General features: G+C 36.8%; 1 protein-coding gene across 1 annotated transcript in view; it reads right to left on the bottom strand.

Moving 5' to 3' along the window:
* Nucleotides 1-367: 367 nt before the first annotated feature.
* The window catches only part of PAWR (pro-apoptotic WT1 regulator), a 56,383-nt gene continuing 37,947 nt past the window's right edge, over nt 368-18,803 (bottom strand). Inside the window, exons 3-6 of the mRNA XM_026864958.1 lie at nt 10,304-10,338; nt 3,309-3,456; nt 1,819-1,923; nt 368-1,073 (exon numbers count right to left, since the gene is read on the bottom strand). Coding sequence (XP_026720759.1) covers nt 987-1,073; nt 1,819-1,923; nt 3,309-3,456; nt 10,304-10,338 — 375 coding nt within the window. The 3' untranslated portion in view covers nt 368-986. The remainder of the gene's footprint in view (nt 1,074-1,818; nt 1,924-3,308; nt 3,457-10,303; nt 10,339-18,803) is intronic.

Here is an 18,803-nt window from a genome sequence, read left to right as displayed (position 1 = left end):
CAGAAGGGCATGAATCACTTGTAAGCCCCTCTACTTTGTTATATACAATAATTTTCACCCCTATTAAAAAATGAAAACATCAAAAAACTCATATTGGTTACAACCACTAGAAACTTTAAGATGACAGCTCTAAGTAGAATAGTATTGCAAAAGTGTCTTTGCTAAAATGAAAGCTCCAGGCTTCATCTGAATTCTCAACACAGCAAACAAACTTATTGTCTGATAGCAAACTTGCATTTCATTGCTAAGGCAAAAGCTTTAAAACAAACTGCAGTGTACAGCTTCAGTATGATTCTAAGAACTCATTAATCCTGATACCACAGGTGATTTATTGGGTTTTTGGTGGGTTTACTGTTGTTTTTTTAAAATAAAACCTCCCTCTCGTGTCAGAATACTGTTATACAGAAGAAAAAAATGCTACTCTCTACTATTGTCAGTCTTCCAGATACAGTAAAAAAAACCTCAACATACAAGAGTTTAAGAGCAAGTAATCAATCTGCAAAATGTTATACATCAGTAATAAGGCATCTACTTTACAGCTGTTTAAACACAAAAGGAAATACTTCCCAAAATATATCTTTTGGATCTGTGTAAACAAAGCTTATGTGTATTGCCGCCATTCATTTCAAAATTACATACCCACATGGACTGAAAGTGACCGTGGTGCTATGAATTTTAAATTACTGCAATTTATCCAGATGTAATCTGAAGATAAAAACCCAAATATTTTTGAATTTAATAATTTGAAATATGTAAAAAAATTTCATTCTTCTTATGTGAGAAGAAAGCTAAAAATATACCCCAAATTTGATGCCATTTCATTGAATGAAGAAGAAAGTACTATGAAAATAAACATTCATCTGGTTTCCTAACAATAAATATAAAGACAGTTATTATAACATACTGCAACACAGGAAGTATTACTATATTGACCTTAATGTTCAATCAGTAGTTTTTAAATCTTTCCTCATTGAGGCTTGAATCTTCTACCTTGTCAGCTGTCCAACAACTTTTAACAGGGTTTTATTTTCTTGCTTCAATTGTTCATTTTCATCTTCTATATCATCTAGGTCCTGTGAAAGGAAAAAGAAAAATTAACATTTCTCAGGACATAAATACAAAATTTCAATTGGTAGCAGCAGGAATTTATCATCTTAGCTCTGAAATAAAGAAGCTGGGGTTGGGAAGAGTTCTTATCACAGTAGTTATGCCTAAATGTGTTACACAGGTCTTCTAAGTGTTACTGTAATTATAAAACATTAATGTTATAATCCCATGTACAAGCACCTTTAAATGGAAGCATATAATCAAAACTAAAGCAGGAATTAATGCATCAAGAAACCAAAATAGGATGGGCGTGAAGATTTTATTGGTACATACAGAGTGTATTAGTCAGCTATTACCTCTGTTCCCCTGACTGTGCTTGTCTGCAACTATCCTGCGCACATATACACATCACTGGTTATTACTGCAAGACCACCTGCTTTGTGCTTTAAACTAAGTATGAACATTTTCAGAAAAAGTACTGACTGCCCATTTTTTTTTGTTTTTCTGTCTAAACAGCTACTAAGAGAAAGCATGCACAGTAATAATGGGTGCTTAAAATAGATTGCTTCCACCCCAAATATTCATCACTCCTCAACCAATCACCATATTTATCCAGTTCACATTTCACATCTTTCACATGCAAAAAAAACCCCACACTTAATTCTCTTCTGACCTTGCCCAGTGCATGCAGGTGCCTGAGGAAAAGAACAGAGAATACAGAGACTTTTATCTCCTCTTCATACAGCATCATTTAAGAAAGTACATGCTTACTCTGTTTAATAAATCGATTTCTTCCTTCAGCTTTCCAATTAGTTCCTCTTTATCCTGTGTCATCTTCATTAATCTTGCATTTTCCTGTCTCTCCTTTGCAAGTTCCTAAAATCAGAATATGCAATGAAGTTTGAAATGTAATTTTTGGTTTTAAGAGACAGTTTTAAGTTACTACTATTTAAAACAAATGAAGAAGAAAACCCCCACATACTTAACTTTTCTACAGCAAGTCAAACCCACATCTTCAAGCACCTGCATTTCAAGGAGCTAAAGAATCACACCCAAGAAAATATTTTACCCACAGCAATATATCTTTGTGTGGTATCTATGATCCCAGAGTTAATGTTTTAATTAATATTTAACTTAAGCACGAACCCAAAACTGGATAGAGGCCCAAAATAGAATTAAGTAAAGTATCAGCTTCCAAATTCTAATTTGTTATATTGGGAAGGTTAGTCTTGTCTTTTTTCTTCCCCACCCCCTTGGTGGGGGAATGGGCATTTTTTTATACTACCATTAACAAGGAGTGAAGACTCAGTATTAGATCTGTGGGCCTGAACATGACAAAAAATTTAAATGACCATTAGGAATTCAGTAAATCAGGGTTCAGTATACTGAAAGAAAACCCTTAAATCTTCCTCTTTTTCCTGTGTTACTAGCAATTAAATTATTTCAGAAAGAAGCTGATTTGGAAGGGAGGATTATATTGTACTTCACTCAGATCAGGCTTCCCCAGATCTTAAAGAAAAATAAATAGTAATTTCCACAAAAGATGACTGTCACACGTTCCAAAAAAAATCTAGTCAAAATGTGTTTACCTAGTAACTTTCACCCATATGAATTCAAGAATATTTGGCAAGTTACCCACAAAAATCCAGTTCAGAGGAAGATAGTAATGGATTACACACATGACATTATTTAGCAAAATACTGGTTTAGGTGAAAAACTCAGCTCTACCATTATTACATTTTCCCAAAACTGTTTGTATGAAGAATGTCTGAAATAATGAAAACTTTGTTTTAAATACATATTTTAAATGTTTAAATCTTTTAAGAAACAAATGGATAGCAATTAAATTTTACAACATTTCAGTACATTAAGAAATCCAAAACAAGAAGTAGAAAAGAAACATGCTTGACAATTTTCTGAAAAGTCAGTGAGCCCCTCCTCCTTTCCCACAAGTTACATCCTCTGTGTTGGTGTGTCATGAGGTACACACAAGAAATAAACAGAGCACTGCTGGCTCTCCAAGTGTATTATCTTTACTTCAACTATTTCTCACTTATATACCAACTGAAAACTAAACATCTCTGATTAGAAAGTTCACATTCCTCTCAGTCAGTCTGACTCTATACATTTTTACAGACGTAAATATCTGTACTTCAAGCATTTAGCATCATTTCTATATATTTTACTTGTAAGCTTCTCCATGGAGTTTCAAAGGCACTTCATTTCAGATGTATACCACGCAGATGTTAGTTGGTACTCACCCTTTCGAGTTCTTCAATCCTCTTTTCCAAAGCATTACTTGGTACAGAACTGCCAGAAGAATTTGCATCCCTGCTGTATCTGCTGTGAGTTGTCCTCTCTGTTCGGGAATATCTATTTGGAGCATCATCTTCTGGTGTGTTAGCTGTACTACAAAGAGTGAAACAAAAACGTATTTATACATTTAACAAAATGGAAATAACAGAAGTAACAAAGTGCTTCACAAAGTACTCAATATAGGTCAGTCTAGTAAACTGCAGAGAAAATTCACAGTTCTTGTGTTGCTGAGAACTCATGAAATTCACTGCCTCAGGGAGTCAAATACTTGGATAATGCAGCTCTCATCACATAGGAATCAAGTTTAAACACACACTTGTAAGTATGTATCCTACCTTATTTTTAAAGATTTAAAAGTTTTATGAACAGTGCACATTAAAAGCCAAGCTAAATAACTTATTTTAAAAAGCAAAGTACCACTATGGAGTTTAAACCAAGCATCTCTTTAAGTAGATGAAAACATAAACTATGAAAAACATGTCCAAAATGTAAGAAGCTTACACATATCAACTGACTTTTCAAGAGCTATAGATATGACCTGTAAAAAACTCTAAAGCAGATCAAAGTGAGAAAGTAGTGCAGTGCAACATATTAATTGTATGCCATTTCTAAATATTTTACTTCAGAACTTGGACACACAGCAGTTTTTCATAGCTCCATTGGCAGGCATCCTCTCATTAACTGATGGTATGTTTTTTGTTACAGATCATGTGTCTATTCCTTAAAAATCACTGTCATGGAATCTTAACAGGTAAGCACTGAAAATGCACATAAGCTAGTTTAAAAAAAAAAAGATGATGGGTTCTCCATAAAGATTGATATGTACAAAGCCAGTGCTAATTTAAAAATATATATGAGAAGTCACGCGGTTTCAAAGTTACAAATTTAACAGTGTTCTTCCTATAGCTATTTTCTTCCTAATAGCAATGTTATTTACCTTCAATGTAGAATCTAATGACTAATCAAGAGAAGCAGAACAGAGTGCCCTGGGACCATGTAGAGAGATACCTATCTTTCCCTCAATCCACCAAAACCACACTTCTTAGACTAAAGAGCTAAACAGCCAAAGCAAAAGAAAAAAACCTCGTTCAGCCTTCACCAGGACACCTCGAATGGAGATACTCAAAAGCCACCTGGACACGGTCCTTTGCAACCGGCTCTAGGTGGCCCTAGTTGAGCAGGGGGGTTGGACAAGATGCTCTCCAGAAGTCCTTTCCCACCTCAACCAGTCTGTGACTCGGTAAAGTCACATAGCTGAAATATGTACACAAAGGTTTTCTAGAGCACTTAGGGAAAGAATGAAAGGCACTATGAGTATCCCAACAACATTTCCTTTAAAACATAGAGGAACACATGATTAATGTGTTCATTTAATAGTTTTGCATTTCATAACTCTAGAAACCCCTGCTGACAACATGCAAATCTAGATGGATACAGCACAAATCAAAAGCAGGAGTATCTGGCAAAAGGATGTCTTTTCATGGATATAAATATTGTTTTGCTCCAGTATGTGTGAACTTTCTGAGGCACACTGACACAATTGTAAGGAATTTTGTAGCTTAATGTTATTACCATATTTAGCACTGTTTATTCTTCATCTAGAAGGTTTTTTAAAAAAACATTTCTAGGACCGGATATGCATGTTGCAACACAACATAAAAGAAATATTTTAGCTTAACTCTATAAATTCTAGATTATTTAGCTTTCTGAAAGATGTGCTGTTTCATGCTGTTAATGCCTCAAGGATAGGTCACACAAAAAAGGCTCAATTTTTCACCAGTCTAAAATAAACCCTTTTGACAATGTACTGGAGTATCTCAACCCAGCTCCAGTGAGAGACACTGGCAGATGCTCCTACAGGAAAGTTAGAAAAAATGAGTACCTGGATAGAAGGGTTTCATTAATAGTGAAAATTAAAACATTTTCTATGTTTTCCTTGAAACCCACACTCAGATTTTCCTCACCTATTCCAATGGGGATCAGACCCTACAGAACTCATTACTTTTCAGTATCAGCAAGTACAAAGGACGTATCATGAAGACTTCTAGGAAACTAGATTTTAAAAAAAACATGGGGGGGGGGCATTAGTATGTAACCTAACACAAAGAATGTGACAGATACAAAATTCATTATTTTGGCTGATTTAACTAATGTGCTGTACACAACAAAAAAGGCAGGACCCAAGACACAGAGGATGCATCTTTTTCAAAGAACAGAATTTCAGTCTTCAGATACAATGTCTCTTTGCAAGCCTTAAACAAGAAAGAAAACTTACCTAGAATAACAATATCACTGAACTTTATGTCTATGCTTTACTAAGAGAAAATACCTATCAATCAGCCCCCCAAAAGCTATCTCTGGAAATACACCTGTATGTGTGTGTGTATATATATAAAAATACATATATTAATATATAATAAAAATCTATTTTATATTTATAAATAAGTAACAACAATAGTACTACTACTATTAATAATAATAATAAGAATAATGATCTGTCCAAACCAAAGATCTTTGCATACTATTAAGAAAAGAAATTGGGATTGTGACTTCTTTTGGGGGAGACAGGGAAAAGTGTATGCATGTGATCGCAGAACCCATGAATATTAAACTTGATTACAATGTAGTTTTTTAGAATTAGTGGGCAAGGGTTCTCTACCTGTTGGGTTCCATGTTGGTGTGCCAGACTATCCTAAGAGGGGGAAGAAAAACCTCTCTGACACATTTTGTCTGGAAGCCATAAAGCCATACCATATTGTATTCATTTCCACTAATAAAGTTATAAGGGGAACACACCCCTGAACCACTAAGAGATTTTGATCTAACTTTTTCTGTGAACTGATCCAGCCTGATCTGTCTGATTCATGAACTGTGCAAAAAATCTTCTGAGTTATTTTAAATCCTGATTTGCATGGTTTTCTTCTAAATTTAAGACAGTTCTAAAAAAGAAGCTAAACTGATTCAAAAGCTAGTAGATGATCTTAAAAATATGCTGCTAAAACTAACTCCGTGCTTTTAAAAATATTATGTCCATATACCTATCTTGCTTTACTGTTACTTGCAAACTTTTTAGTACACAGAACACAAGAGAAATATAATTCATGTTTACATGTAGATTACACTCAAATATTTCAATCAACAGAGTACACTTTGTCATTCTATTGTTTGGGAAATCAGGGATGACACCAACTATGCTGAATCAGAAAACCATTCTTACTAATGGCAATGTGGTTGTTGCTTTAAAATAACTACTCACAAAGCAATATAAAAACTGGTAGACCCAGTTACAATAATAGTAGGTTGTAATGGCCAAAATGAGGCATATCACATTAAGAAAGGTTTAGAGAAAAATTAAAGATGAGGAAATTGATACAGGCTATTACAACTGAAGAATACCTACGCATTTTAATCACATGAAGTTCACAGTCAGGACAGATGGCTGATACAATTCTCAAATACTCTCATGAACATGTCCTGTGGCCTTCATGTCAGCATAACCTTGAAGATTCTGGTCATGCTTTTACCAGATCTTACAGTACCATTCCAGATCACAACAGAACCATCACTTCCTTTTGAAAATATTTTATGCGGTTCATGCAACTACAAAGGAACTCCTCCACAAACTTCCAGGGTATAAATGTGTACATTTTTAAAGTAAATTCAGAAGACGGACTACAATTACAGACCAAGATCCTCATCCCAAACTTTTATTTACTTTACTGCATAAGTAGACTGACTCAGTTTGTCCAAGTCAGCCAGAGCAGAAGTAAATTAACACAAGAGTAGCCAGCAGAGTTCATTTGTAAAAAACATGTCTTCCACCAGTCAATGGACACTCAGTGAAACAAGTTTCTCAGGAGTGTCATATAAATGTTTAACCATGGATTGCTGCATCCATATAAGGAAAAGTAGCTAGTGTGTCTGATTAAATAGGTAGTACAATCTGTGCAATTCTTTGAGCCCTGGAAGATACTGTAAGAACACACATTGTTCTCATTCCATAGAAACACACAGCACAGATCCTTTACTCTTTAAGTCTCTCTTGTTAGGTCCAGGAGGCTGGGTATTTCAATGTAGACATGTAAACAGTTACATGGGAAGGGAAATAGAAGGTACTGGAAGCCCAGAATAGTAACAGTAACCCAGGACTAGAAGTCAGAAGAGGAGGGAGACAAAAAAAAGAGGAGAAGAGGAGAAGAGGAGAAAAAAAAACAGGAAATCAGAAGAATAACAAAGAGTGGACTAGGACCTCAATGGTTAAATGTAAGGATAGAAAGAAAGGGGGAGAGCAAGGAAAGGGTGTCTAACTGGGCTAGGAAATGGAATCCAGTGAACAAAAATGCCGAGATCAAAAGATGTCACTTCTGATGAGGATCAACTGAGGAAGAGGGAAAAGGCAAAAGAGAAGAAGCAGGAGTAGTAAAGACGGAGGAAAATAACCTGAAAATTTCTAGCAAATAATGCATTCTTTCTGTAGGGGAGGGAGTCTATAACAGAGCCCAAGACTTTAGGAAAACATCTTTTCACTTTTGCTGTCATGTGTCTATATAAAGTCTACTAACAGTCTCTTCCCCACCCACACAGCACTGACCACCTGTTGTCAGAGTAACGCAAGTAACAGTTTCAAATGGGATCTCAAAGTGGTTGTCCCTATCTTAGAACATGCTTTACTCTCAGTTTGCTTTGAAATCTGAGGAAGTACACCCAAAACTGCTAAAAGCACATTAAGTTGAACATACTTGAGCCTTCAAGCAGCTTATGGTCTCAGTTCAGCCTTCTGGCATTCACATTCCAATTCCAGGTATAATCACAGAACAGCATTTTCGGCTGCTGAATGACTTCTACTGTGTTTGGGGCTTAAGCAAGATCCGAGTGATCTGAGTAAGAATTACTGTAGATGAGGCTGTTTTCTGTAAGACCTTCCCTTACGGTAGATGTTGCAAGGGGCAAACAAGCCAGACATTATCAGAACAGGACTCTGGTCCTGACTCCTTTAGCACTCACACCAGAAAGTGAAGCCACTGAGACATTCTTTGTTCAAGCACTCTTACCTGAAAATCTACTTCAGGGGAGGTAGAACTTTTCAAATACAGAGGAAAATCAATAGATACTTTTAACTCTAATCACAGTGGGCATTGTATACCTCACAGAGGTACAGTCAGAATAAAACCCACTTAGTATTTGTGAGCACTGCGCACTGTGCTGACTTCACAGGAAAATAATCCTTTATTTTCAAGATAAGGTTTGAAGACTATGCAATGAGTAAGACAGATGACAACATACATAACAAAATATTGAACAGCAGCTCACAGTAAGTCAGATTCCTTCCAAATATGATGGCAGTCCTGAGGAGGAAAGTTGATGAACAAAGAAAGTAGATCCCACATATAACTAAAGCCGACTGAACAAAGACTGCACAAACAAGTCTTATTTTAACATTTTCTAGCTCTAGAGTTTCCTGTTTTTGCAATGCTAATCAGAAGAATTAGCTTATTTTCAAATAAGATACAAAAGTGATTTTGCAAGCTTCTATTTATTACTACCCCTCACACAACCAAGTTTTTGAAAGTGAATGACTATATACAGCATGTGAGCCAAGTAAAGATAAGGTTTATGAAAAGCCACAAAGCACTATGACACCCAACAGATATTCGGCAGATACAAACAACAATGAAATTCTGCACGGGGACTGAAAAGGAAATGGAGACTGAACAAAAACGTGTTTGATTAATAAGCAATCATGAAATTATATAGTTATTAAGGTTGTAACAATAAGTCTACCCATTCTGCAATGATAAAGTGATTTTAAAAAACCCTAAATGCAATAAAAAGCATCACTCAACTAGGTTTATGAGAACCCAGGAATGTAAATATAAAAGAGAGCACCACACTTAGAAATCTAAATCATAACAGGACAGGTTATTATTTTTTACAGTGAAGGTGGTGAGGCAGTGAAATAGTTTGCCCAGAGAAGCTGCGGACGCCCCATTATTGGAAGTGTTCAAGGCCAGGTTGGGTGGAGCTTGGAGCAACCTAGTTTAGTGAAAGATGCCCCTGTCCATGGCAAAGGGGTTGGACTACATGACCTCTGAAGGCCCCTTCCAACCCAAACTATTCTATGATTCTATAGGTGAACAAGTCTGAGGGGTGGAAAATACAGCAATGAAGACTAGGTAGGTGCTTTTTGCACTTACTTCTACAGCCAGGATATATATTATACACACAGGTGAATGAACTACCTATACATTTCACCTGAGTAAAGGATATCTAAAAGAGAATACATTAATGTGTCAAATAAAAACATGTTTACACAAATGCCTTGCTTCAGTTGACGTTATTTTAGACCTCATGTTACCATCATATTTTCCTAATAATTGTGATAGCTGTGTCAGTATTAATTTCACACACTGGCCAGGTGCATCGAGCTTCTGAAACATTTTTCTGATTAAAGAACTTGAATAATGACCACAATAACACTTGGTTCAAAGACAAATAAATAACAAACAGGACATGCCACATGTGGGCAGCATCCCCTACAACTGAGACAGTAGCATCACAAAAGGACAGAAGTTTCCTTCAACATTACTGTGGAGAGCTACAAAATTATCTTCCTGTATTAAACTTCAGAAGACAGTGGTTCATAAATTAACTGTGAAACTACTAGCTTCGAGGTAATGTGTAGTTCAGTTAGGCATCTGCTCAGGAAACTGTTCTGCACTAGTAATACCCATCAAAATCCTAGATAAATTGATTTTAAAACAGTAACATAATAGAGGAGTTTGGATAAGTTTGCTGCATCTCTCAGGTCCTTACCCCAAAACCAAGCTATATATCTACAGCAGCAGTATGATGCCCTCTACTACAAACACCCAGCTAATCAGCTTTGTTTCTAGCAGAACTATATATATAAAGAAATGTGTTGTGTACAAAGATCTCATACCTTTTATACCTGCTTGAAACCATCCTGGAGCAGTCCTAAAAGAAACAAAAAGGAAAAACTAATTAACATTTTTCTTGTATTTGTATTTCCAAAGTACTTTACCACTCTGTAGAAAATTAAGCCTGAAGCTAAGAGCAGGAGGCCCATGGCTCAAATCACTGCTGTACCATTTTGCTGTCAGGAATATACAGAATACTAGGATTATTGTCACTGTGTTACTGCTTCTGAACACTAGCTCAGAACCCTTAAATGGCAGCTTCTGGTTACATCTTAAAAAACTGGATGCACTTACTCCAGGCCCCAGCATCCAGAACATGCAGCTTACCAAAACAGTATGCACCCTGCCACCAATACACCTTCACTACCACTATTAATATGGAAAACACTTGTGCACTGTGATAGCTGTTCACCTACTTGTCCAAGAGCAGCAGAAAAAACCTGTTCCGATTCTTCAGCACCACTGCTGTCCTCCTAAACAGAACAAAAACTGAAGCTGGCAAATAGTCAGGGTTGAACCCAAATCAATTTATTATGTATCAGCTGGGTCACGATGACTACAGGTATGGTCTTTGCAATGCTAACCCAGGTGTTGCAACCTGGCTCACCTCATTTCCCTCAAACTAAATGAAGTGGTCTTCTCCCGGCATTTGCTGTTAAGCAGGTAGGCTAGAAGTCCGTACATGGACGTTTTGTGCACTGAAATGTCGAACAGTGACTTGTCAAGGTTCAGCAAGTTTATTTTTAGATCGTTGCTTTATAAGCACCTGCTGAGGCTTAATGAATTCTTACTACAAACTTAAGGTATACTCTGCATCTCCTTTTCTACTTGGAAATGATCTTAACATATGAACTAGCGAAAACCCGAACACATTTTAAATAAGAGTACAGGTTTTAAATATGAGTTCAGTTGTGCAAGAACTGTGCATCTGGCCCTTCAAAGACACATACGTGGATTATGTGCAGATTAGAAGTTTTATCATATTTTTTCTAGCTTAAGGTAAAGAATTTAATTGCTTTTCAGATCCCTGAAATGCATTAAATTGTCTTCACTAAGATTACATTTTGTTTGGGGTTTTTTTGAATCCACTACATTTTTATTCTGGCTCTGAAAAGATGGAAATGGAAACAGAAAGAACAGTGGGGAAAAGGGCTCATTTACTGTTATACAATCCCTAAAAAACACTGATCCATTATGTACAAACGAGAAAACCTGAAAGAATATATTTGCATCAATAATGCTATGCCTGTAGCTTCCCAATACCAGTCTGATCACACAGAAAAATTAAGACATGTTTCAACTGGTGAATGATGGCTCAGATTAGATGAAATAAATCCACAAATATTTTTTAGCATGCTGTAAGAAGAACATGAACCAGTTATTTTATTACTCATAGACAGAACTCCCCCCAGCATCAGCAAATATTAGGTAAAAAGTCAGGGAAGAATATTTAAGGAGTTAATGAACTGAACAATTGCCTTTACTGGAAAAAGTAATGGATAATGGCAAAGCATGAAATTCTTTCTCTTTATGACACTAACTGCAGACAAAGGAATAAATGAGTTCTCAAATCAAGAAAATTACATCCACTCTGAAAATCCTACAAAACATTATGCTACCTTCACTGATGAGTGCATTAATGTCTTTGTAAGTAAATAAACAAGCTTTAAAAAATAGCATAAAAAGAATATTATTCTACTACAGAAAATAAAGTTGACAAATATTTGTATTACAGAAGTAAAACTTGATCTTAAAAGTATATTTTACTTTATAAAGCATTTTCAACTTCTGCAATATGTGCTACACTCTCCCTAATATAAGCAGAACAATATTCAACAAAGTCAGGAATTAAATTAAAGAAACCCACTTTGCTGCTGTTTTAACACTAATAATTATTTTATCATTAATGACAGCTTCTGAAAAGTAGCAATTCACAACTATGAAACAGCAACCTAAATTCACCTCTAAAAGGGCAAGGAAACAATTTTAAATGGTATCATGCTATTTTTAAAGTTTACTAAGGGTACGTTATCTCTGAAAGGTCATGGCAGTAGGGGGAGGTTTCTGAGGACTGGAAGGAAGTAAATGCCACTCCTATCTTCAAGAAGGAAGATCCAGGGAACTACAGGCCAATGCTTGCCTCAGTCTCTAAGTAGGTGCTAAAAGTCCTGAAGAAGGTGAAATCAGCATGGAAGGGGAAATCATGGTTGACTGACCTGACAGCCTTCTACAACAAGATGACGGGCTCATTGAATGAAGGGAGAGCAGATGACATTTATCTTTATTTCAGCAAAGCTTTCAACACCTTCCCACACATACATATGCAAGCTGCTGAAAAATGGACCAGGTAAGTATAAGTAGACTGTGAGGTGCAAAGAAAAGTGACTGGACTACTGGGCCCTAAGAGTTATGAACAGCAGCATGAAGTCCAGCTGGATGCCAGTCAATTAGCAGGGGTTGATACAGGGGCCAATACTACTTAACATCTTCATTAATGATGTGAATGATGGGACAAACTGCACCCTCAGCAAGTTCACAGACTATACAAAACTTGGATGAATGGTTAATAATCCATGGTTGTGCTGACATGCAGAAGGGTGCTGACAGGATGGAAAATGGGCTAACCGAGACCTCATTAAGTTCAAGAAAAGCAAAATGCAGTCTTGCACCTGGGGAGGAATAATCCCAACACCAGAACATGCTGTGGACCGGCTGGAAAGCTCCTATGCAGAAAAGAACCTGAGGATCCTGGTGGACACCAAGTTGAACATGAGCCATCAATGTGCTCTTGCAGCAAAGCAGGCCAATGGCATCCTCAGAACGTGTTAACAGCAGGCCAAGGGAGGTGATCCTTCCCCTCTGCTCTGCTCCCCCTGGTGAGACTGCAGCTGGAGTGCTGAATCCAGTTCTGGGCTTCTCAGTGTAAGACAGACATACTGGAAAGACTCCATCAAAGGGCCCCACAGATGATTAAAGGTTTGGAGCATCTGACACATGAGTAGAAGCTGAAAGTGCCAGGAGAGTTCAGCCTGGAGAAGAGAACGCTTGTATCTTGCCAGTGTGTATAAATGGAGTCATACTCCACTGTGGCCACAGAAAGAATGAGAGACAGTGGGACAGAAACTGAAATACAGGAAATTCAACTTAAATGTAAGAAAATACTTTCTTACTGTGAGATTGAATACTGGAGCAGGTTGCCTACAGAGATCATGGAGCTTCTATCCACGGAGATAATAAAACCCAACTGGGTCACAGTCCTGAGCAATTTGTTATAGTTGACCCTGATTTGTCCACAAGGGTTGGACTAGAGACTTCCTGAGACTTCCCTTTCAAGTCTTAATGATTCTGTGCTTCTCCTCTGCTCGTCAGAGTTCTCCATCTGCATTCTTCTCTCAGCTTAGTGAGTTTAAGTGAACACATACCTAACATCCAGCAGCTTCAGAGGATTTCATTCTGCCCTCTAATACTGTTATCTAGGGACTTGCCTATCTAAACTTTTACACACAGAGGACTGTTAACAGCCTGATTTTTAGCTTTAAGACAGTCAGCAATGTCTGACAAGGTGATTTCATTCTGATGTATGTAAAGAAATTCAAGTAGTTTCATCTACTATGTTCAGATACTTGTTCACTGTATATGAAAAATGAAATGCTGTACCAGTAATATCAGTCAGAGGTCTTGGTGGTGATGGTCTCAAAAACATCCTGGTTGTCCCATTAGCCATAGACAAGTGATTCAACTCCCTTAAGTTTGGATGAAGAAACAGACACATAGGTGACTAGGTGAAAATTTTGCCTGTCTGTAGATACAACTCTTGCCAATGAAGTAGGAACTCCAGGCTTTAAGCTTCCTCAGGTTTTTCAGCTTCTTTTTCAGGAAAATGATGAAGCCTTGAGGTTATGGCCATGCTTCCTGGCAAGCATAAGCTCTGCTTCTGGTGAAGGGCAGAATACACAAGAAAGGGAGAATTTGCACATGACATTGCAATCTAGTGAAGCATACCCTTGTACAAAGAAATCTCTGGATCTTGGATGTTTATTTTCTACTCTTGACACCAAAGTAATGCAATTATGCATTGTATACCATCAAATTCGCTAAGATCTTTTCATATAGTAAATGCAAATACAAGCTGTAAAGCAATTTATATACACAGACTTGTATATTTACTTTAACAGGAGACTAAAAGTTTGGCAGTACTATTCAGAAAAGCCAGTTTTTCAGAAAAAAGCAAACTAGGAAAGCAAACAAATGCTCAGGGACAAAGTACATGGCAAATACTCTCATTTGGTACAAAATGACAGTTGTTGAAACTGAAAACCACAGTTAACTAGTCCTTTATAACATGTTTCTACAGCAAATATTAATGGCTTATTTTTGTAGTTAAAATTAGCTACAAACAAAAAGTTAAAATACGTATCTGATATATAAAACCAACTTCCTCTGATAACCAAATTAATACCACAAATTTGGTAAATTGTGGCTTTTATTATTTTGGAACCTCTAATATAAATGCAAACCAATCATTCTTTAAGGTGATGATGCAGGCACCAGGGAAATACATTATTTAACTCTGTTCTCATGTTATGAAATTTATTTTGTGTTATTTATCCAAAAGTTGCTGGGAAAGGAATATCTGTAGTCATACTATAAAAAGCATTATGTGTCTATGAATCAAAAATGAACCTAAGCTATCAAACAATTCAAAAGCTCTTAAAATGAGGCAAACATCTCTTATAATTTAAGATCTTGTCTCCTCCACTACTTCTGGAGAAGGCTGGCAGAAAATGAAGAAGGCAAAAGGAGGGAGATCCCTGTTCTACAGAGAACCTAAAAGCAGATAATTAGGCATGTATATAAATACTAATTTACAAATCTTGCTTATATTCTTTAATATTTTCAGAGTTTTAACCCATGTTTAATGTATCTAGTCATTACTATAAAAATGAATGATTTTTCAAAATATTTTTTATGAGCAACAAAGAGTTTACTTGAACATCTCTTTAAAAAACAAATTCTGTTTGTGGAAATACTGAACAGAAAAGCAATCAGTAAAGAAGTAACCCATTACAATTATGCTAATGGTTCCTTCATACTGCTGAAAAAATACTTCCGTCAAAGACATCTAACAACATCAGTTCTTCATTCTGAAGATGAAGTTAGAATCAAAGACTCGTTTCAATACAGTATTCAAAACACAGCTTTAAAACTACTTTTGCTTCTTGCACATGATCTCTGGCAGCTTGCACTACCTTTTAACAGTACATACTACTGCTAATAAACTATATATTCAAATTGTCCTGCTCTTCCTCCAACTCAAGTGGGAGTTCAAGAAAACTGCCGACTGACATATGTCAGCATTGCTCCAGAAATCTTGTCATGGTCCCTTTTTGTCAAGTCTACAAAAGCATCTGTGCAGCCATGTATTAGTGCAGGACAGGCTGTGATCTAAGTGAAAATAACCAAGGAAAAAGCAAAGATTTGTCTCATTCCACATGAGCTCCTTCATCTGATTCACCACACAGCCTAACACACACGCACACCTGTTGCACAAGAGAAAGAAACTGTAAGGGCAGCTCAGATCATTTCTATTAACAAAACCATTTACTGCCAAGTAAATTTCTGTCAAACTAGCAAAGTTGCTTGCATCCTAACTCCCCTCTCTAGTCCCAGCTCATCTTGGTATTTCATCTGGCCAATACAGAGATTACATAAACAAACTGGTCATCAGGCTTTAAACAGAGTTGTCTGTGTTTACAAAGTGTCTGACAAAGATTTTCAGATGTTAAACCAATCCTACCATTACAAACCCACTAGTTAAAATGAACTAACATTGTTTTTAAACATGTAAAAACTCTGGAGTCAACTGGACTATGAAAACAGTTCACTGGAATCCTCTGAAAAACTACTTAAAAGTTTCATAAACAATTAAAGCAAATCGCATGGATTAAAACAGACTGCTACGGTATGCTGGTAAATATTCTGGAACGTAGATTACATGCAGTGTTTTACAATTTGACTATACACTGATATAAATTGTGACTACATAATGATATTCCTGCAACATGCAAGGTTAAATTTTGACTGAAATTAGGCCATCAAAACGATTTATTTTTTCACATGCAATCCAAATGTGGGCTTCGTACAGTCCTCTGTATGTTCTTCAAGATGTGAGCAAACACCACTTCAGTGTATGAAGGAAGGTCTTTTGTTGGGGTTTCTTGCCTTTTTACGTATCAGGAACAGGTAGATTCTATCTCCAGTCAGCCAATCAAGTTAACTCCAATCTTCTTCATGAGTCACATCTTGAGTAACTACATCTACTTTCTTACACTCAGTACAACTTTACATTGCTATTTCCTTGGAAACAGCAGTTACATATCTTCTGCAATGAAGACAAAGTTTCATTCAGATATTTAAGTGAGATAACACCTAAATGCCTGACAACTGAAAAGGCAATCTGATCTTAATACAAACCAGGAATAACTGCAGGCATGAAAAGCTGGAGAAAGAAAGATGAAATACATTTCTTCCCCCTCCCATCAAAATCCCCCAAAAGCAACCATCTCTCAGGAGCAACAGTCATGGAAATACCATTTATCTTCCATTCCTGATTCTAAACCTCTTGACAAATTTCTAGAGGTGTTTTTCATGGAATGCAACACAAATTCAACTTTGAATGGATATGCTTTCACTACTCAGAGGGGAAAAAATCTCCACTCATTATTTCCACAGAAAACATTATTTCCAGAAGCTCTCTGAAGTACTTTCAAATAAGCTTAAAACAGCAATTATATTACTCAACTACTTGAACACCTTGTAGCTGTGCACTTTCTAGATCTCTACTTCTACAGAATATCTGTACATACAAAACCACCCCAGACTCCTTCCCCTCCCCTCTTTCTCTTAGCTGCCAAGATTTTACATATATTTCTGAGATACATTACATTTTATTTTTTCCTGGTATGGATTTCCTAGGGATGACCTTAAACACTCTTTATTCACCTAATAAATCTCTTTTATAAGCAGTCATTCTAAAAATTAGCTTTTATTTCTAAAACTGTTAAGAAAGCATTAAGTTATCATCACCTATTAATCAGTTACAGAATAAACTGAAACAGGAACCTGGTAAGATTCAACAAAAACAAAAGCTGACCTACAGTTTTTAAATAGCCTGACAAAATTTTTCATATTTTGATCTTCCTTTGATCTGTACTCTAGCAAGCTGGAACCAACACGTTTTAAAAGAACCTTGTTTAATTTATATCCAGATGATCTTTTAAAAACATACTGTAATGAATAACACATAACAGAATAAAACTCTGAGCAGGAAAAAAGACACTCCTATATTCTGGAGGTTAAAATTCAATTGCCAGAACTATTTTGATATTGTGGCACCCAGATACTTAATTCCAGAGCAGCAATACAGAATAACATCTTCCGGGTGAAGCAGTTGATGTAGACATGGAAGACCAAATAAAAATGTCATAGGGGAAAAGGAAGATACAGTTTCCTTTACTTGTGTTAAAGGTTGATGTACCCTCTGATCACATACTTCTGAAATACTGGATGATTTATTCAAGTTGGCATTTATAAAAGCAGAAAGGCAATGGCATTACAAGGGTGATGCTTGCTTTCGGAAGAAAGTTATAAGAGAAAATATAAAGGTAAATTCAATAAGTGAATTAATAAGTGAAGAGCATGGCAAGGGAGAGGAGGGAGAGAGTGCAGGGGGAGGGGGTTAGAGAGAGATAGACCCACCAACCAAATGGAAGACCCAAAGAAAAGACATCTCTCCAGATGAAGAGTAACCTAGAAATAAAGCAGGACAGCACCACAAGTTACCAGTTCCCTAGACTGACTTTGAATTTCCAAGGTCCTTTCACTGCAGTCCATATGAAATCCATGCATCTCCAACAGGTTCCAGGCGGTGTCTTCCACCTCTTGACTATGCAACTCTTTGGAGGGAAAAGCTACTCAATTTCTCTTTTCCAAAGGAAAATCTGAAAACATATAATTCTCTGTGATGTGTGCGTGTTTCTGGACTGTGGATGAATGGTATTCTAGGTGGAAACACTGCAGTTCTCTTTACCTGACAGACCAGAGCCTCAATGAAGTACTGCACATGCAAAACACACATGTGCAGAGCCTGTTCATATGCTGGTTTTGCTTTTCTAGAGAACAGAAGCGATGACAAACAAGCAAAGAACGCCTCTACCCAAAATTTGCCAGGATCCAAGGGCACCTATGAACTATGGCACAGCACTGGCCTTTCTGGCTCCTGCAGAGTGACTCAAACGTTGTTACACACACCCTGCCTGAGCAGCACACCCCACAGACACAGGCCTGCCTCTTTCTTAGCCCAGCCAAGTAGGAAGCATGGTTCAAAGGCACTCAAGTGCCTCGAAAAAGAGCCAGGCAGGCTGCAGCATAGGCAGCAACATCAAAGTCTGCCTATGAAAAAAACCTCTCAAGAACATTAGGTGAGTGAAAAAAAATAAAGAA

The sequence above is a fragment of the Athene cunicularia genome (genome assembly GCF_003259725.1).
Source record: "Athene cunicularia isolate RWA chromosome 1 unlocalized genomic scaffold, athCun1 chr1_part2, whole genome shotgun sequence".
In the NCBI taxonomy this organism is placed as follows: domain Eukaryota; kingdom Metazoa; phylum Chordata; class Aves; order Strigiformes; family Strigidae; genus Athene; species Athene cunicularia.
This window is presented reverse-complemented; position numbering and strand designations above follow the sequence as displayed.